Source organism: Neofelis nebulosa, chromosome 5, assembly GCF_028018385.1.
Source record: "Neofelis nebulosa isolate mNeoNeb1 chromosome 5, mNeoNeb1.pri, whole genome shotgun sequence".
Taxonomy (NCBI): Eukaryota; Metazoa; Chordata; class Mammalia; order Carnivora; family Felidae; genus Neofelis; species Neofelis nebulosa.
Genome location: NC_080786.1, coordinates 26,001,220 through 26,022,950, shown reverse-complemented (window position 1 = coordinate 26,022,950; position 21,731 = coordinate 26,001,220). Strand labels below are relative to the sequence as shown.

General features: G+C 43.8%; 1 protein-coding gene across 2 annotated transcripts in view; it reads left to right on the top strand.

Moving 5' to 3' along the window:
• The window catches only part of BTD (biotinidase), a 29,888-nt gene extending 9,046 nt beyond the window's left edge, over positions 1 to 20,842 (top strand). For both annotated transcript variants that reach the window (XM_058729845.1, XM_058729844.1), the window contains 3 exons: positions 12,943 to 13,207; positions 18,267 to 18,416; positions 19,397 to 20,842. In XM_058729845.1, the coding sequence (XP_058585828.1) occupies positions 12,943 to 13,207; positions 18,267 to 18,416; positions 19,397 to 20,569 (1,588 nt within the window). In that variant the 3' untranslated portion in view covers positions 20,570 to 20,842. The remainder of the gene's footprint in view (positions 1 to 12,942; positions 13,208 to 18,266; positions 18,417 to 19,396) is intronic.
• Positions 20,843 to 21,731: the final 889 nt, after the last annotated feature.

The window sequence follows — 21,731 nt, the reverse complement described above, 5'->3', positions numbered from 1 at the left end:
ACTTGTTTATCCAAAAGTCAAGCTTAACTTGGCTTCCTATATTTTATCTGGCAAAATCTTCATTTTATTCAAGATGGTAATGCAGCACTCTTCCCAGCCTTCCTTGTTGCTGCGGGCCAGCTGCAGGGCTTTGGGGTGGTTCTTCCAGCCTGCAGCAGAGTAGAATTGGGTATGGAAGTTGCGCTGTCTTGCAGTGAGCCCGTGCCTTGTACTGTGAACTTCACAAGTTCACAGGATGGTGAGACGGGGCTGGAGGTGGGTATTTCCCCTTCCTCCAGGTCAGTCAGGCTCTGATAAAACCTTAACTGGTTAGCTCAGTTCTCTTGAGGGCAGTCCTCCTGAAGAACAGAATGCTCTGACTGCTTTCCCCTTCTCCCTGCCAGAAACATGAGATTTTTTCCCAGGGTTCACTGGGACAACCTGATAGAGCTCTTGGAGGCAAAACTCACAAAAGTGTGGGTACCCTCCCCCCCAAGCCGGAAGTTTTTAACTCTGACTTACCTGCCCTGAGCCTCCAAAATTTGTCCGTTGCAGTTGAAGTTTTCCTGTGCTAGTACTGCCTCCCATGGAGGTTTCTGTGCTTCTCTGTATCCACCTGTCTGTCTCTCTAAGTTTGGAGGCAACGGTTTGCCCCGTGACCTCAGTTCTCTGAAACAATTACGAAGAGTTGTTGGTTTTCAGATCTTTTAGGTTTTTACTTGTAAACAATAGAATGGCTCCTTCCAAGCTCCTTATATGCCAGACTGTAAGCCAGAAGTCTCAGCTGGTTTTTTTCCCTTACGTTTTTCAATTTATTAGAAAAACAGGGTAACATTTAAGAAAATATTTTAAATCCCCGTAAGATGACCTGCCATGTTTTCATTAATTCACATTCTCTTCTAGTCTTTGGTCACATGTATACATGTTTTACTTAGCTATTATCGTTGTAAATACAAAAAGATATTTATTATATGTTTATTTAGCACATCTTTTTTTTTTTTTTTAATTTTTTTTTTCAACGTTTTTTATTTTTATTTTTGGGACAGAGAGAGACAGAGCATGAACGGGGGAGGGTCAGAGAGAGAGGGAGACACAGAATCGGAATTATTTAGCACATCTTAAATGTGGCCCATCATTAGAGTCTTCATAACTGTTTTTTCCGTGTTTGCTTAATATTCCACCTGGTTTATATACATCAACTTTCATACCTTTGTTCATATTATTGTTTATTTCCAACTTTTAGCTGCTGGGAGTTATTCTTCAATTTGAACTGGCTTCCACTTCTTGAACACTAAGCACTTTACATTTCTAACTGACAGACAACTTATTTACTCAAAGTTCTATAGTGAGTAGATCGTAGCCAGGATTTGAACTCACATATGTTGAAACTCAAAAGCCCGTATTCTTTACTTCCATGGTATGTTGTCATTTCAACTAACTTTTGTTTTGAATGACTTCCTAGGATAAAGTCCCAGAAGTAGACTATAATTCATAATAGAAATTGTCAAACTTTTTTTCCCAGTGAGAAATTGCTATTCTTTATCATTTTACTAATTTACCTTACTTCTTTTACAAATTTAATACTTTGGACTAATACTAGTTAATGTCTATTTTGTACATAAATTCAAAGTCTTTTTTTTATGTTTATTTTATTTATTTGGGAGGGGAGGGGCAGAAAGAGAATCTGAAGCAGGCTCAGGCTGTCAGCACAGTGTCTGACCTTCAGCTGGATCTCCAAAGTCAAGAGTTACACGCTTAACCAATCAAGCCACCCAGGCGCCCCCAAGTTCAGAATCTTTCAAAGTGTTTGTTTATGATTGTTTTCTTCTCATTTAAATCTGTTCTTGTTCATTGCCTGTTTATAACTGTTGTCTTGATGTTTATATTTTGCATGTAAATTTTAATTTGTCAGTCTGTTTCTTCTGTTGTTTAAACGCCTTCAGGTTTTAGAAAGTGGCTTCATCAAATATCTGATGTCAAATTCTCATTTATGCTCGTTTTCCTATCATTCAAATAGTTAGCTCTTGATTTTGAGTTTATTTTTGTATATGGCCTAAGATGTCTAAACTTAGTTCCAGGGACGCGTGGGTGTCTCAGTCAGTTAAGTGCCCAACTCTTGATCTCAGCTCAGGTCGTGATCTCAGGGTCATGATCTCAGGCTCATAAGTTCAAGCCCTGTGTTGGGGCTATTTAAAAAAAATAAAAAACAAACTTCATTCCAAATTGTTTGTAAGTCAGTCATCCCAATATCACTTATTCAATCACATGCTTCCCCCCATTGTTTTGAGTTGCATTGGCATAAAAAGAATGTAGGCTTTTGCACAAAATCAGTTTGGGTTAAATCCTGACTCTGGGTCTTGATCCCCTTCAAGTTTAGGAGTAAGCTCTTTCCTAAGAAGAGCTAGACTGTTCCCCTCTGCTTTGCCCCCAGTGCTCAGGAATGTAGCACCAACTATCATGGCAGAGTCAGAAACCTCCCCATCCAACTCCACCCTTCCATCAACCCCAAAGAGCCCTGAGCTTGGAGGAGATGCAGCTGTGGCTGAACGGGGACCTTTACCAGAGGGAAGAAGGCACACGAGTAACTACTGATCTGATCAAAGCGGAAGCAAACAAAACTACTCAGGGCCTCCAGGAAGTGAGACAAAGGTGGAGATCTACTAACCATTTCTCTACACCTCTACCATACCGTGGATGGAGAAGACAACCGACTTAGTGAATAGGCTGGAAAGTCCGTTACTCTTGATTGTGTACTGTGCTCTAGCTGAATACCGTGAGCGCCTGCCCATACTGTGGGGTCGCCTGCATGTTCCCACCACGTTTGTGTCAGGAGAATGCTCTATAGGTACTCAGAACGGATCACATTCAGACCTGTTTGCCTGCTTTGTGCTGTTTCTCTCTTGGTGATCTTGACTGTGCCTTCCCCGCGATGTAATAACTTCTGGTTTCTCCTTAGGAAAAAGTAGACTTCAGCATGTTTTCTTTAGTGCTATGTCTTACTTTAGCTTTGTTTGTTGTTTGTTTCATACTTCCTACTGTTATTTATTTTCAGTGTTTCCAGATTTTTTAACGTTTATATATTTATTTTGAGAGAGAGAGAGAGCACAAGCAGGGGAGGGACAGAGAGAGACAGAGAGAGAATCCCGAGCAAGACTCTGCAGTGTCAGTACAGAGCCCAACACAGGGCTCGAAGTCACCAACCGTAAGATCACAACCTGAGCCGAAATCGAGAGTCGGCTGCTTAATTGACTGAGCCACCGAGGCACCCCTCCAGATCATTTTATTAAGGATTGTTCTTTTGCCTTGGGGAGCCTGGTTCCCCCATTGTTCTTCACTGTCTGCATCCAGGGCATTTCCACCATCGTCGTGGTTCTGTGATTTGGATTTTCACTCCTGAACACTGGTAGGTAAGAGCACAGGGGTGATGGACTTACAGTGATGTTTCACCCACTCCACCCTTAGACATGTTGTGTCCATACACTTAGTAATCACAAAGAGTCTTGGGGCACCTCAGTGCTCCGTCAGTTAAGCATCCAACTTCTGCTCAGGTCATGATCTTGCAGTTCGTGGGTTTGAGCCCCACATCTGCTTCAGAGCCTGCTTTGGATTCTGTGTCTCCCTCTCTCCCTCTGCCCCTCCTCTGCTCATGCTCTGTCTCTCTCTCCCTCTCTATCAAAAATAAATAAACACTAAAAAAAATTTTTTTTAATCACAAAGAGTCTTTACATTGCCCTCATTTCTGAGCACATCTTCCCTGAAAAATTTGACCTGAGGTTTTGGGACATCATATTTTCCTTGCACTGGTTGTATTACTTCTGGGTGTCCAGCCTTCAGGTCCTCATTATCTAGAAGGTGGTTCTTCTGATGGTTCTTCTGAAGGTGGTTCCTCTAGTTGAAGGTAGTCCAACAAAGAAATGGAGGAAAAATTTCCCAAAGACTTTGAAAAATAATTCTTTGCTGACATTCACTGAGACCCATTTTGGGGAAATTGATGATTCATTCTTAGAGGATGAAGAAGGTAAAGCCTAACTGGAAGCTATAAATATTCCAGAAGAGCAAAGTGGCTGCAAGTGACCCCATCATTCTTTTCTCTGAAGACTGACTGGCAGTGGAAGAAGCCTTCTCCGTGCTTATTTATTTATTTATTTATTTACGTATTCATTCATTCATTCATCTATTTATTTAATTTATTTATTATTTTAATTTATATCCTAGTTAGCATGTAGTGCAACAATGATTTCAGGAGTAGAATCCAGTGATTCATTCCCTCCATATAACACCCAGTGTTCATCCCAATAAGTGTCCTCCTTAATGCCTCTTAGCCATTTAGCCCATCCCCCAGCCACAACCCTCCAGCAAGCCTCAGCTTGTTCTCTGTATTTATAGAGTCTCTTATGTTTTGTCCCCCTCCCTGTTTTTATATTATTTTTACTTCCCTTCCCTTAGGTTCATCTGTTTTGTCTCTTAAATTCCACATGTGAGTGAAGTCATATGATATTTGTCTCTCTCTGACTAATTTTACTTAGCGTAATACGCTCTAGTTCCATCCATGTAGTTGCAAATGGCAAGATTTCATTCTTTTTGATTGCCAAGTAATACTCCATTGTATATATAAACCACATCTTCTTTATCCATTCATCCATCAGTGGACACTTGGGCTCTTTCCAATACTTTGGATATTGTGGATAGTGCTGCTAGAAACATGGGGGTGCATGTGTCCCTTCGAAACAGCACATCTGTATCCTGTGGATAAATGCCTAGTAGTGCAATTGCTGGGTTGTAGGGTAGTTCTATTTTTAGTTTTTTGAGGAACCTCCATACTGTTTTCCAGAGTGGCTGGACCAGTTTGCGTTCCCACCAGCAGTGTAAGAGGGTTCACGTTTCTCCACATCCTCGCCAACCTCTGTTGTTGCCTGAGTTGTTAACTTTAGTCATTCTGACAAGTATGAGGTGGTATCTCATTGTGGTTTTGATTTGTATTTCCCTGATGATGAGTGATGTTGAGCATTTTTTCATGTGTTTGTTAGCCATCTGGATGTCTTCTTTGGAGAAGTGTCTATTCATGTCTTTTGCCCATTTCTTCACTGGATTATTTGGTTTTGGGGTTTTGAGTTTGATAAGTTCCTTATAGATTTTGGGTACAAACCCTTTCATTTTTGCTTTTGTTTCCCTTGCTTCCAGAGACATGTTGTGTAAGAAGTTGCTGTGGCTAAAATCAGAGATGTTTTTGCCTGCTTTCTCCTCGAGGATTTTGATGGCTTCCTGTCTTACATTTAGGTCTTTCATCCATTTTGAATTTATTTTTGTGTCTAGTGTAAGAAAGCAGTCCAGGTTCATTTTTCTGCATGTCGCTGTCCAGTTTTCCCACCACCACTTGCTGAAGAGACTGTCTTTATTCCATTGGATATTCTTTCCTGCTTTGTCAAAGGTTAGTTGGCCATATGTTTATGGGTCCATTTCTGGTTCTCTATTCTATTCCACTGATATACTGTTTTTATTCCAGGACATAAGGTCTTGATGATTACAGCTTTGTAATACGTCCTGAAGTCCGGGATTGTGATGCCTCCAGCTTTGGTTTTCTTTTTCAAGATTGCTTTGGCTATTCAGGGTCTTTTCTGGTTCCATACAAATTTTAAGATTGTTCGTTCGAGCTCTGTGAAGAATGCTGGTGTTATTTTGATAGGGACTGCATTGAATATGTAGACCACTTTGGGTAGTATCAACCTTTTAACAATATTTGTTCTTACAATGTATGAACATGGAATATTTTTCCTTTTTTGTGCGTCTTCTTCAATTTCTTTCATAAGCTTTCTATAGTTTTCAGTGTATACATTTTTCACTTCTTTGGTTAGGTTTATTCCTAGGTATTTTATGGGTTTTGGTGTAGTTGTAAATGGGATCAATTCCTTGATTTCTCTTTCAGCTGCTTCATTATTGCTGCATAGAAATGCAACCGATTTCTGTGCATTGATTTTTATATCCTGTGACTTTGCAGAATTTATGGATCAGTTCTAGCAGTTTTTTGGTGGAATCTTTTGGGTTTTCCATATAGAGTATCATGTCATCTGTGAGGAGTGAAAGTTTGACCTCCTGGCCTATTTGGAATGCCTTTTATTTCTTTGTGTTGTCTGATTGCTGAGGCTAAGACTTCCAATACTATGTTGAATAACAGTGGCGAGAGTGGACATCTGTCGTGTTCCTGACCTTAGGGTGTGCTCTTTCCTTTGTTATTAGTCTCAGACCACAAAGTCTCTGGACCCAGTTTAAGACTTACATCGTCAGTGGTTCAATTTTGACCCCTAAGGATTTCTGCTATGCAGTTTTTGAGATGGAAACTGATACGTTTTTGCAGAACATAGGAGATTTTTCAGATTACCTATTTATTTATAAGTGTATAATTTAAATGTATAAATGTATTAACTATTTATATAACAAAATATTTATCTATTGTCTGGGTTTTAGTCTTTTAAAATCAGGAGCTTTAGGGTGCCACCTGGGTGGCTCAGTCGGTTAAGTGTCCAACTTTGGCTCAGGTCATGATCTCATGGTCCATGAGTTTGAGCCCTGCATCGGGCTCTGTGCTGACAGCTCAGAGCCTGCTTGAGATTCTCTCTCTCTCTCTCTCTCTCTCTCTCTCTCTCTCTCTCAATTCCCCTCCCCCACTTGTGTGCATGCTCTCTTTCTGTCTCTCTTTCAAAATAAATAAATAAACTTTAAAAAATCAGGAACTTTAAACAAATGAAAACCAGCAACAACCTGGTTCTACAATGATGTTTCTGTTAAGGCTAAGGACAAGCACTGAATCCTTTAATTGACATGGACCCGAATTGTTTGGGGGAAGTTTTCCCCCTTAGTTTGAGTGTTAAATACTTTGCCACTTATTTTCATTAAATATGGTGGAAACACTTTGAAATCTGCCCCAATTCTATCAGCCCTGTTGAGGAGGCACTCAGGAAATAAAGGTTCTGAATCATGTCTTCGACATGAGGGAAATATAGGAATCAGAACATATGTTCTGTGTGCCTTTACCTTCTAGCCCAGTGGGTTTCCAGGTATGACTGCATGCCAGGAACATCAGCATCAGCATCACCTAGGAATTTGTTAGAAAATGCACATTCTGGGGCCCTGTCCCAGACCTGATGAATCAAAACTTCTAGGCACGGGGTGCAGGGATCTGTGTGGGCAAGCCCTCCAGGTGACTGAAGGGATGCTCACGTTTGAGAACCACTGCTGTGGTCTGACCCCCCAGATTCTCCCTTGGGAGTGCTACTTGGAATCTGTTTCTGCTGCAGCTAAATTGAACACTACCCATTGGTCTTTGAACGTTTGACTGATAAGTTGCCCCAGTTCTTCAACATGTGCCAGAAGGGCTGGACCAGGAGTCAGGAGACTTGGTTTCCAGTCTGTTCTCACTACTAACTAGTGCTGGAGTTTTCCCTCACCGTGAAAATAGAATTTTACCATTTCACTTCCACTGCTTTCTGCAATAGGAAGATAAAATGAAATAATGGATGGTGAAAATGATTCGAAAATGTTAGCACGTAACATGTAAAAGTCAGTGTGGCGTTGATATAAAATTTTGTTCCCCTAGAACCCTTAACTCAGCTAGATTTCCGCCATTCATTGTGCTGCCTGTCACAGTGTGGCTGGGCTGTGTCACTGCAAATCCAGTCACATCCTATGAAGTGTGCCACTGTAAGGTAAGAGATGGCAACAAATTTAGGACTTGTGAATACAGTCCTAAATTAGGTCCTGGAAGCATAGCAAATAAAAAAACAGTTTTCATGAAGCCCACATCTTAGAAAACCTCTTTTACAGTGAGAAGCAGAAAAAAAATAAAAATGAGAAGGAAAGCAGGAAGAACACCATCCACTTACTACGTAAGAATCACTTTGCTATTGTGCGACTTAAGAGCGAACCAACGTGGGCCAATGATCCTCCGTTTGTCCACATGGTGGCAGCAGCGAACCTGTAGATTCCATCTCCGCAGGGGCTCTTTCTGTCCACACAAGAAAAAGAAAGCACCTTCTTACATTAAATACCGGGTGTTTCAGGGAGAAGTATTATTTGACTTAAATTATGAAGATAATTTCCCATTTGAGGAAAAGAGAGAGGACTTATAGTTAGATTCAAGTGTCAACAATCCTTTGATTGTAGTGTAGCCAATGGAACAGAAATAGGCCCTAATCAAAGGCCTGGTCCAAAGTTACACTTCTGTATGTCACTCTCTTTTTTTTTTTTTTTAAGATCATAGGTGGAATTAAAAAAAAAAAATGAAATCGCAACTTACCAGTTCAATTCAGAGGACTGGGTAATTTACTCGCTGTTTGGAGTTCAGCCTTGAATCTTGACACCATCATCACTTGCCACTCACAAGTGTTTTATTTACACTTGACATTTCCTACTGAGACATCAAAAGTGTCATCGGTGGATAGGTTTGCATGAAACTGTCCAAGCTAAAACCATCGTGGGGCATCTTATTCCAGGGGCCAGTCCCAGGCGAGCTCACAACTAGCATCAGCAGAGGGGGGAACCAGAAAATAGGCGGCTTTCTAGGAAATAAAAGGTCTATTTTGGGATTTCTTTAAATTCAGATTATGTAAATTAGGTGGAGATTGGACATTATTTCTCCTTCTGTAAAAGAATCCAGGCAAGGATATCATAAACTTCATAAGTTTAAAACTATTTGGAACTTTACAGTGACTTGGGGGGCATCCTGCCAGATATGCACAGGAACGTATAGTGTGCTGAGCCCTTACTGACTTAGCAGCTCCCTCAGTTTTGTTCCACAGGATGTGACATTTCCTTTGCTGACTTTTCCTGCCTCCTTTCCCAGTCATGGGACTGTTCTTCTCCCTGACAAGGCAGGCATGACAGGATCTTTTATTAAAATGATCCATAGTTCTATATATAAATTTTTAAATGTATATACCTGCCTCTGAAATTATCTTATTAAGAGTACCTTAATAACAATCCTTTCATTTTATTGCAAAAGATACTATTGTACTAGTATGGCCAGGAAGGAAATACAGGTAATTATCAAGATGAATCACTTAGTAGAGTAGAAAAAAAAGTTTGCATGTGTAAAAATAACCAGTGAGTGATATGTTACCAAATTTCCACAAAATAGCTTTCCGTGTAATTTAGACTTTGATTTCTTTTTCTCAGAGACCACAGGAACCTTCCCAACCAGGATTAGTGTCAGAGGAACATTTTTCATGATGAAATGAGATGCTGGGGCTTCTCTGGGGCAGTTAAAAGGTCAGGATGCTTGCTTAGAGATGTCACTCCAGCAAAGCTCTCCCCACCCCGTCAACAATTTCCTGTCTCCCAGATCATTCCTATTGGCATACTATATGGACTCTGGCTTTTCCTCTGCATGAAATGGGGAGGCATTGGAAGATTTTGAGCAGAGGAGTGTCAGGACTGACTTGGGCTTTAACCGGATCTCATGGGCTGTTCTAGAAGGGGGAGAATGGAAGCAGACAGGGCAACTGCCTGGCATTGTGAGAGACCGGGGACAGGGCCTGTGATTTTTCTCTGATTTCACTTTTTGCTGTCTTCCTCTGCCCTGGGCTCCAGCCCACTGTTCTCCTTGCTGGTTTCTTGAGCCCTCTCAGCAAGTTCCCACTCAGGCCTTGTTGACCTAGCTGTCCTCTCTGCCTGGAACATTTCCCCCAGGCATCCACATGGCCTCCTCCCTCACCTTTGGCAGACCTCACCTCACTGAGACCTTTCCTGACCATACTATTTAAAATTGTCCCCTACCCAGGCCAGACCCTCGCTGCCCCCTTCCCTGTCTTTATTTCCCCTTTGCACATACTGCGTAAGGCATCCTCAGTGTTTATTTGATTGTGGTCAGTCTCCCCATACATCCTGAGTGGGGGCTGCTTGAGGAAGGGCCGGGCTTGTTCATGGCTGTACCCCTGACACCTATACCTGCGTCTGGCTCACAGTCAGATGTCTCTTGGATGTCTGAAGGGAGCACCCTCCCCACTGTGCTGTTTCCTGGCAGTGAGGCTCAGGGCACCCTGTGAGCCCGAGCCCCCACATCAGAGGGTCGTGGTGAGCTGAGTGGACGAAGCAGGGTGTGGGGGCACACCGTCACCCAGACGGGGCCTTCGTGTCAGGCCTTCCTGCAGTTTTAGCTCGCCTGTCAAATGCCCTCCGATGGAAGAGGGTGTGTGTGTACCTTTTCAGACTGAGCACACGCCTGTACTCATGGCTGTTTATCGTCCGGGTCCTGGCCAGCTCTAGAACTACATCTATGGCTGGGTTTCCAAGAGCCCCAGGACTTCCGGAAGCTTCTTGTTCCCAGGGAGCCCCAACACCCCAGCCCACCTGTGCTTTCTGTGGTGAACCAGCACCTGGTAACCACCGGAAACCAGATCTGGATGCTGTCCTGCCCCATTAAAACTGCCCTCCTCGGGGCGCCTGGGTGGCGCAGTCGGTTAAGCGTCCGACTTCAGCCAGGTCACGATCTCGCGGTCCGTGAGTTCGAGCCCCGCGTCAGGCTCTGGGCTGATGGCTCGGAGCCTGGAGCCTGTTTCCGATTCTGTGTCTCCCTCTCTCTCTGCCCCTCCCCCGTTCATGCTCTGTCTTTCTCTGTCCCAAAAAAAAAAAAAAAAAAAAAAAAAACTGTCCCCCTCTCCTACCCGCTGTGCCCTCCAGAGTCCCTATCTTGGGTCTTGTTGGTTTTCTTGAGACATTTGTGTAGTGCCAAATAAAGAGGGAAAGCCAGCATTTGCAAATTTGGTTAAACCAGCTGCTATTTCACCACACATCAGGACGGGCAAACTGTGGTACCTATTTTTATCATAATTACTCATTCTCTCCTACCTCATTAAGCTTGCTTCTATCAAGCATGAATACCTGGTTAAATCTGCCTAACCTCTTATTATCACCCACCTTTGTTCACACACAAGTGATTGCCATTTACAGCCCTCCTGCCAAGCACCTTTTGTAAATAATCTACATTTTACTTTCTCAAAATAGAAAGAAATGTAATATCTTGCTGGTTCCATAGTTTTACCATTTTGCAAGTCCTGACACTTAAACTAATGTCCTCTGTCCCCAAGTAAATGGGTGACACACAGCTCTTTGTTGAGAAAGGGGGATGCTGTGACCACCCCGCTGGGCCCCAGGAACTCCTGAGCTGGCTCCACCGGGCACTGGTTGACACAACTCTCCCCTCCCCCGGCCTCCGTTTCCCCACCTCTGAGTGAGGCCAGCATCTACTGCTTGAGAAATACCGGGAATGTGTCTTTGAAGATGAAAGTTTCTCCCCCGAACCATTCCCCATTATCATCATTCTGAAACCAGAGGGAGCGGAAACTAGATTTTGACCGTTAAAATTATCCCGTGCTGGTCTTCAGAGGCAAAATTCAGATAAGAAACCTTATCAATTATACTTTTGTTTCTACTCAGAATCTCATGACTGCTTGCTCAAAGCCTCCTTGTTCTAATCTCAGAACATCGTTCAGGGTCCCAGATGAACGGCACAAGTCCTGGGGTTGGGTATCTGGATGGTGCACTTAGTCCCTGGGACAAGAAGTAACAGTGTGTGAGACAAGGCCGTGGGATGAGGCCTGCTCAGCCTGACAAGTGTTTGGTTTTGCAAGAATTCAGACTGAGCCTCCCAAGTCCTTGTTCTGTTGCTGAAAATACTTATGGTTACTTTTGTTTCTGGAACTATTAAGAGAAAAATAAAAGGAAGTTTGCAGCCTGGAAAGTTTGGTTTTAAAATGCAAACACGGGAGTTATGAGTCAGACTTGGACAGGGCGTCGTTGTCTTTTTAAAAAGCATCAGTAGGATTCCTTGATTTGTCTTTGTTATCTCGATGTTTAATCCGGATTCCTGGGCACTTGGTCAGCCCCAGCGCATCTCCACAGAGCAAGTGGCCTGGCCTTGGCACACCCCCTGGTATATCTGTGTGTTAGGCGAGGGGCTTCAGCTGGGAGGCCAGGCTGGTTTTCAAGGAAGAATTGGAATATTCACTCTAACACAGTAACACGTAACTATTGGGAATAAAAACTCCTCTTGGGGAAAAAAAGGCACACAGAAGTGTCATTGTAAGTGACATAATTTACTTCTAATTGCTTATGGTAGGGCCTACATAGCTGGGTGTACGTCCTAGAAAATCCTCTTACGTTTTCTAGAAAATCCTCATATATTTTCTAGACGGTTGCATTTTATCACTGCAAAAGGATTTTATTTCCAAACGATTATGCTTTTGAGCACGAGTGGTGGAATCGCAGAGACAGAGGTTGAGAAGGTGATGATTCCCAAATTCAAGGAGGAGAAACAAAACGCTTTGATTGGGAGCCCTCTTTTTACCTATCCATAACCAAGAGTAGACACTGGCACGTAAGTAGAAGTCAGCAGCTTCTCTGCACCAAATAAAGAATGTCGTGCTAAGAAGGACTTACCCTTTATATTCATTACTGACCAAAGAAATGCAGGGAGAATTTTAATCCATCAGAGTTTTGTAGCTAGGAAAGCCGAGCTGTATTATCGGGATCGCAACAATCAGAGCTGATGTGGATGGTTGACACGTTTGTGTGTGTGGAGGGCAGGTGGTGGGATGTGGAATATGCCACCGACTTCTATAAAATAGTCATGGTAGTTATTCTTGCCTAAAACTTAGGTACGTGGCTAGAAAGGCGAGTAGTGACACAATGCCGTCTTGCTGAACGCTGGGGAAGAAAATCATGGCAAACATCGGGTCTGTTTTGGAAACATTCTAAAACCAGACTAACACAGCGAGCCATTTTAAATGTAGCTTGCTACGCGTTTGGAGAGAAACACAGACCCTTTTATTAGGAACATGAAACAAATCTTTGAGTTGCAGTATCACGGTGGGTAGGTTTAATTGCTGAGATTAATAAGTCACAGCTGCAAAAGTTACATTCTTGGCAGGATTCTTTATTCAGCTGTTTTCCCCTTGCCTCCTTACGTTCCAGATTTATGGTCTGCATTATGTCTGGAGCCGGCAGTCAGCTTGCTCTTTTCCTCTTCGGCTGCTACGTGGTTGCCCTTGGAGTCCACACCGAGGCACCACGCATGGCCCAGCACTCTGAGGCTGAACACTACGTGGCTGCTGTGTACGAGCACCAGTCAATCTTCACTCCCAGCCCTCTAGCACTCGTGGGCCGCAAGCAGGCCTTGGACCTAATGAACCAGAACCTCGACATCTATGAACAGCAAGTGATGACCGCAGCCCAAAAGGCAAGAAACACTCCTGGGTTAGCCCGCGCCCCCCAGCTTGTCTAGCAGAACAGGGCGAATTGCTCTCTGGCTCTCTGTCAATGGCTCCCGCAGCCCTTCTGGAAAATTAGTCCAGCTGGTAAAGCGGAGCTGAAGTAGTCAGGTGGCTGGGGTCTCGCTGCTCAGTGGTCCATGGACCAGTGGCATCAGCAGCCCTCTGGAGCCTGTGAGAAATGCAGGATCTGGGGCCCGCCCGGACCTGCTGAATCAATCAACATCATAGCAGGATCCCCAGGTGCTGCTTTTCCCCTCATGTCTGAGGAGTCCGGAGCTCAGTCCCTGGTTCTCAAATGTGGCCGTGCAGAGGGAGTGCTCAGCCAGTCGTAAACTAAGTGGGTGCCTGTATGCCATACCCGCAGAGGCAGATGGGGTGTGGATTGAGCACAGGGAGTTCTAAGGCTCCCCAGTGGATTCTGATGTGCAGAAAATTCTAGAGACTTCCAGGCATGAGGGTCTGTCCTGCTCTCTGAGGCATTCAAAATAGTAAGCATCCACAGAACTGCTGTTTTCCACCTTCAGTCTATTTGGGGCTCATTTCTCGTCTCTGTTCCAGACCATGAACAGTCTGAGACCTCAGTCCAGACAGAACGGAGGTGGACAGAGGGAGGTCTTTGCCAGCCTTTGTGAAGGCTTCCTGCTTGGCCTGCATTTCCCACTTCTGCCAGGAAGGGTGGGGCAGAGGGGCAGTGTCCGTGCCAGACGTGACCATAACAAAATGCCCTGTTGGGAAACCCATAACCAAAGGGAAATTTGGACTTTCACCTGGTGTGTGGTGACCAAGCCCAGTCATGTGAGGAAGCCCTGCTCTGCCCTGACAGGAAGTACACTCCATGTGAGCAAAACTTCCCTGTGCCGGTGAGTTTGGAGGGCAGGACAGTTCAGGCCAGCAGGTCCTGCTCCAGAATAGTTCCTATCTGTGTTCAGGGTACTCAGGATTGCCTGGACGGCCACTAGCTATTGCTGCATTTTAAAATTCTACCTCATTACATGTGTATGTGTATATATGCATATATAAAATTATAGGCTACCTTTTAGAGATATACATATATATAGGGGCGCCTGGGTAGCTTAGTAGGTTAAGCATCTGACTTCGGCTCAGGTCATGATCTCGAGGTTCGGGAGTTCAAACCCTGCATTGGGCTCTGTGCTGACAGCTTGGAGCCTGGAGCCTGTTTCAGACTCTGTGTCTCCCTCTGTCTCTGCCCCTCCCCTGCTCACTCTCTGTCTCTCTCAAAAATAAACATTAAAAAAATTAAAACAATATACATATATAAGGCTAATATTGGAAGAGAGTTTGAGACCTTGTGCAGCTTCTTCTGATGGGTGATGCTCCTCTCTCGTTCAAAGCCCCACATCCAGTCTCTCCTTGAACTGTGGCCCAGAACGCACCGTCTGATGAGAGTGCGGGAGCTTCTGGCGAGGTTTGCCTTTCAGTGAACAACAGTTTGTCTCCCGGCAACTGCCACCCGTTATGTCCCCTTAGCTAAACAGAACAGACCGAGGAACTGACCATGGCGGGTCGTCTTCCACAGGAGGACAGCCGTCATGCTCCATCCCCCCGCCCCCAAACCCAGCATCTCTTCTCCAGGCTGTATGTCCCTTTTACAAAGATTTCCCAGATGATCTCTGTGCCCAGAGCCATAGGAAGGTCTCTGTATTCAAGGGCAGAGTGGAGGAGATGTAGGACCATTCTCATTCGAGACTTTGTCCCCAGAAAGCTGTTGGCAGCCACATCTCACTGTGGATTCATAAGGCATTTGCTGCCAACTCACACTCCCGGGTCTTCTTCCCACACACGGACACACGTGCCACTCTTGCCACCCGGTACTTACAAGGTTAACTTCTTTAACCTGAACACACGACTTCACATTGATGCTGTTAAATCTCATCATTCCAGCCTGTTCGGCTATTTGGGGATCTTTACTGACATCCTGCATATCAGTTACCTTCACGTCATTCACACATTTGATACACACCTCACTTATGTTTGCGCTGAAGTCAGTGTAAAAAAATCCCAGGCTGTGCCCTTAGACCTCCTGATGACACAGATCCACTCGAGACCATTCTGTGCACAGAGGTGTTTGCTTGCATGGTGCTGAAATACGAGCCATCCCTCGCTTCTCCATCCTGTCCACAAGACCATTCTAAGAGGCTGGGCAGAGGCCATGCTGAACTCCAGAGGCTGTGACGGTGGTATTCCCCTGCCTTCCAATAACCTGCCCCCAAAGGAAACCTATAACATGTTTTTGTTGAGCCCATGCTGCCTGCAAGTCATCATTCCTTCTCTGTTTGTGGTCCAAGAGAACAGATTGTTTATCTGATCATTTCTTAGTGCTTACAGATCTCTCAGCTTCCCTGCATGGTTTTATGCGTTCAAGCAACTTCTATGACAAATTGATGCCAAGCATGTGTCAAAATTTTAGATCAAACTTGCTGGAAGGCAAGCGTTCCCGAACTAGCCAACTGAAGTATTTCTCTCTTGGTAGAGATATTTATAGGGAAGAAAAGGACTCCAACTTAAAGATATTAGGCTGGCCCATCAACTGGGTTGGCAACCTTAATTCCTCAGGAGTTCTTGACCTCATTGAAGTCTGTCCGAAAACTCCTCATTTATCAGGGATGCTAACTGCTTTCTAGATGGATTGATAGTCACATTAGATCCAGCGTTCTACCCTGGCTCAGGTTGGTTCCTCTTCTTATTCCTAGAAAATATGTATTTAGGAAATGCAATTTAACTTCAGTATTAATCTAATATGTATACATAACATAAATGGTATTGTCCATAGGAAACCATTCAACATTCTTGGGGAAAGTTTTGTTTTTAATAAAGGAAAACATTTGTCCAAGTATAATTTTCAAAAAGTTAAAACATGACTCCTGGGATGCCTGAGTGGCTCAGCTGGTTGGGTGTCCGGCTTTGGCTTGGGTCATGATCTCACCATTTTTGGGTTCGAGCCTTGTGTCGGGCTCTGTGCTGACAGCTCAGAGCCTGGAGCCTGCTTCAGATTCTGTGTCTCCCTCTCTCTCTGCCCCTTCCCCGCTTGCACTCTGTGCCTCTCTCTCTCTCAAAAATAAATAAAAACGTAAAAAAAATTTTAAAACCTCTTACACAAATATAGAACGAACATGTGCCAAAACTGTTATTTAACTCACTGATCTAATGAAGAAATCAGTCAGATGGTAAAGCTGGCTCAAAAGAGCATCGGAGGAACATGAGTGTGTGTATTGGTCAAATGAACGTTGAAATGAATTTGCTCGTGTATACAAAACTGGCTAATGTCCTATAGAGCAATACAATTGCAGTCTGGGGTGATCTAATATTAAATAACAAAGCCTAGCAATAGTACATTCACTAAATAATCCTTGAGTGAGCCTCTTAAATAGTACCCTAGTATATGTTAGAAAGGGAAACATCTTGCTTTATTTCCAAGTTTGTGATAATTTTGCTTTATCGTGTGCTGTAAGGTGACCAATCTTAACACTCTACTGGGAGGAGCATACATTGGTATAATCTTTCTGGAGGGCTATTTGGCAATGTAAACAACTGAAAACTCTTCCTGTCTGTGAGCCCGTATCCTCACTTACAAGACTTTATTCTGAAGAAATCATCAGACACCTAAACACTTGTGTATAATACTCATTAAGTGTTTTGAGCACCCTGTATGCAGATGGTCACCAGAAGTTGGGAACAATTCAGAGGTCCGCTGATAAAAGATGAATTATGGTGTTCTCTTAAATATAATGTGGCCATTGCAAATGGTATTTTTGAAAGTATCTTGGTAGTCTTGATGCTGTATGTAGTGAGGGAAGTCAAGATGGAAAACTATTTATGTATTTATTTAAAATTTTCTTTAAAAGTAGGCTCCATGCTCAGCGGAGCCCAGCGTGGGGCTTGAACTCATGACCCTGAGCTGAGATCATGATTCCAATGCTTTACCAGCTGCGTCACTTAGGTGCTCCCGAAACACCATGTATTTATCATTATTGCAATTATATACACACACACAGACAAAATAAAAATAGCCAAGATATTAACTAAACTAATATTAATATTATCTGTTCTCCAAGTTTTCTACAGTTACACTTTCGAAGCTTTTTTAGCCAGAATAAAATATTATAAAGAGTTTGCAGTGCATTCCAGAAATAAGTGACTCAAATTGCCTCTTATTTTAGGTTATTCATACCTTCTCTGCCTTCCTCCTCCACCTTTCACTCTGGAGCAATGTTCCAGGCTTCGCATTTTAAGCCGTGTAAGTGGAGAGCAGCAGGAGAGTGAGGCCCTGATGCTGGGAGCTTAGGGTGCCCCGTTTGTTTGGATTTCATTCAGTTAATGTGAACATCACAGGGAGCCCCAGGCTATCAGTCAGGAAACCTAGGTTGTCTCCAGGTGTGGGACAAAGCCTGGGGAGTGGTTAGGATTCGGAAAAGGACCTCCTAATTCCCAGTTGGAGAACTTCAAGTTAGAGAAAGTCCTTATTTCTATGCTGAAATGAACACACTTGAATTTTACCCACCAGCCCAGTGAAGCAGACTTTTTAGGAGTGGGCCCCAGCATCACCCATAAACCAAGTGTTTTTTCAGGAGCTCCCCGTCTGATTTAGATGCACAATGAGTGGAAACCACTGGATTGGAGACACCCCATCTGTTAACAAGCCCAGTATTCAAGGCCTTTGTACTGTGCCACCACCAGGAACTCCAAACCTCTCCTGATTGTCTGCTTGGCAAACTCCTGCTTTCTGCTCCAATCTCACTCATTCCCCCTTCCCTAACATGAGGTATGGTTAATGGTTGTTTCTAAATCCATCTGCCTTTGTTACCTGACAATGAGGCCAAGTGAGACAGTTTCCCCAAGACCAAGATCCCTGATGATCCCCAGCCACCATCTTAGAACCTCTGGTTCCTGGCACAGTACAACTACCTGATGGCTGTCCGACGAGTGAATGAAAGAACGGATGAGTGAAAGAAGGGGTGTTTCCTGTAATCGGATAATATACCATACTTTGATGTGTTTGACCTACAGGGTGTACAGATTATAGTGTTTCCAGAAGATGGCATTCATGGATTCAACTTTACAAGAACATCTGTTTACCCATTTTTGGACTTCATGCCGTCTCCCCAGTTGGTCAGGTGGAATCCTTGCCTGGAGCCCCACCGATTCAATGACACAGAGGTAAGGGAGAGTCCCAGCCTTCCTCCTCCGTAGACTGAAGGCATGCAGAGATGAACCAAGCCAGGGGCCAACAGCCAAGACAGGTTAAATGAGACCGAAAGGAGACCCTAGGTTCCTAAAAATGAAATCTGAGCTCCCCAAACTCCCTGTGCCACATATTCCATCAGTTAAAGAGTGTCTGGTATTATGGGGCATTTACTCATCTCTGGATCGTTCTATTTATTAATTACACAGGACATACAAGAATATATACTTAGAAAACAAACGAATCAGAAGTAAGAAAATTAAAGTCCCATCTTCACACACCCCACCAATTACCCTCCTTCTCTTCCTAGAGAAACTGCCATCAACACTTTGATATGCATCCAACTATATTCTTTTCTATTCATTTCATAGTTATTGACATCCTCTTTATTAGCATGCTGTATGCTTTTGTAAAACCCTTGCTATTATAACGTTTGAGTCAATATCCTTGTACATATATCTTCATAAATATGTCCAAGTTTTTCTGTAAGGTAAGATTCCTAGAAATGGAATTTCTCAGCGAAAGGATATGCACATTTTGAATTATTTTAAAGACTACCAAATTTCCCTTTTGAAAGACCTTCGTTTCATTTTACATCCCTTGTGATAGTCTCGAGTGCCTGTTTCCCCACCTTTGGTCAATGCAAGATGGAATAATATCTTGAATTTTTGCCAATCCTACGAAGGTGCAGAATGAGATCTCATTATTTTCATTTGTGTTTCCTCATTACTAATGAGGTTGAGTATCTTCTCAGATGTCCATTGGCCATTTGTATTTGTGCTGTGAATCACCTGTTCATATCCTGTGCACTCTTCCAGTAGTGTTTTTTCTTTACTGATTTATGATAGCTGTTTACATATTATAGACACAATACAGGTACTTTTCTATTTTAAAATTATAAGGCAAATGGCAGGATTTTAAAAATTCATTTATTTATGCCTTTTTTTTCCTTTAGGTCCTCCAGCGCCTGAGTTGCATGGCCATCAAGGGCAATATGTTCCTGGTGGCCAATCTTGGGACCAAGCAGCCTTGCCATAACAATGACCCGGGGTGCCCACATGATGGAAGATACCAGTTTAACACAAATGTCGTGTTCAGCAACAACGGAACCCTTGTTGACCGCTATCGCAAACACAACCTCTACTTTGAGGCAGCTTTTGATACCCCTCTCAAAGTGGATCACATCATCTTTGATACCCCTTTTGCTGGCAAATTTGGCATCTTCACCTGCTTTGATATATTGTTTTTTGACCCTGCCATTAGACTCCTCAGAGACTCTGAGGTGAAGCACGTCGTATATCCTACTGCCTGGATGAACCAGCTCCCACTCTTGGCAGCCATTCAGATTCAGAGAGCTTTTGCCATTGCCTTTGGTATCAACCTGCTGGCTGCCAACATCCACCACCCATCTCTGGGGATGACCGGAAGTGGCATACACAGCCCTCGGAAGTCCTTTTGGCACCATGACATGGAAAATGCCACTGGTCATCTTATAATTGCACAGGTAGCCAGAAATCCACTGGGTCTCATTGGTCTAGAGAATGCCACAGGTAAAATGAACCCATCTCGTAGTAAGTTTTTAGAAATCTTGGCAGGTGATCCATACTGTGAAAAGGATGCTCAGGAAGTCCATTGTGATGGAGCCACCAAGTGGAACATGAACACTCCTCCTGTGTTTCATTCGGAGATGATGTATGACAATTTCACCCTGGTCCCTGTGTGGGGAAAGGAAGGCTACCTCCGTGTCTGTGCAAACGGCCTCTGCTGTTATTTGCTTTACCAGCGGCCCACTTTGTCCAAAGAGCTGTATGCCCTGGGGGTCTTTGACGGTCTTCACACTGTGCACGGCACTTACTATGTTCAAGTTTGTGCCCTGGTCAAGTGTGGGGGTCTTGGCTTTAACACCTGTGGGCAGGAGATCACAGAGGCCACAGGGATATTTGAGTTCCACCTATGGGGGAACTTCAGTACTTCCTATATCTTTCCTCTGCTTCTTACCTCAGGGATGTCCCTGGAAACCCCTGATCAGCTTGGCTGGGAGAATGACTACTCCTTCCTGAGCAAGAGCGGACTGTCCTCTGGCCTGGTGACGGCAGCTCTCTACGGGCGGCTGTATGAGAGGGACTAGGGCAGTGTGGGGTGGGCAGCCCTGCACTTGTCCAGACCACAGCTCACAAGCACTGGGACCACCTCTCTGCCCCACAGCCCACTGTGGGAGCTGTGGGATGAGGTAGGAGAGGCACCTTCCCCCATTGTCTTTTCCTCTTTGACGTGGATTAGCGAGTCTTTTCTGGTATTCCCTGCTCCCGTTTCTCTTTTTCAAGCCATATCTTCCTTCAGCAAACCTCTCATTATACAATTGGTTTTAAGAGCTAAAATAAAAATGCCAGTTTATATTTTACACATCCACAAAACAGTGGGTTTTGTGTGTGTTTTCCTTGTTCTTATTGTTCATGAAGTGAGACCCAGGACATACAAGTATCTCACAAGCCTCACCTTCTAACATAAGAAACAAACTCTCAGAGCAAAACCTGTTTTAGAAATGGCTGCGTGGGTCCTTTTCCATTCTGGATGAACAGAATTCTATCCAGATGAAATGGTAATGCCAGAGCCACCAGCAACATCAGAAATGTGTATCTTGAAGCAGCTTTTAAAAATAGAAGGGAACTTTCTCTCCCATATGCCTTTCCATCAGTAAATGGAATCTGTCAGGCAGGGCTCATAATAACTGGAAAAGAGTGCAGTGCCTCAGAGAGAAAGACAGAGAGAGAGGCTGGAAACAAGTGCTGAAGAGAGGGGCAGCAGAGGGAAAGTATGAGTAAGAGGATTCTTTCTGCACAACATGTCTCATCCAGGGATTCCAGGGACCTAAATAAATCATGCTAACTTTGGGCAAGAGCCTTCCAGTTGCCCAACTGCGCAGGATGGAACGATGCAGGCATGATTCCATGAACAGTCCCCAGAGGGCCTACCCTTTGAGAGAGGCATCACGCCTCTTGAAGAAAAGTTGCAAGAGCTGCCATGGAGGTTGGCCCTCTGTAGTCATTCATTAATCTGATCACACAACAGGTGTTTTTGGAAAGCCCACCAGGTGCAGAGCAAGGCCCTCCCACAATAGGAGTTCCAGATGCAGAACCAACGTAATCAGTGAGGGAAGACATTTTTAGGCCACTCATTTCTGTATTACTTGGAGCCAACATTTCAAAGTAATTTTGAATCAATGCCTAGTAACTCAGATAATTTTTAAGTAGGAAAATGAATAATTTTTAAGAAGATGGATAATTAGCCTT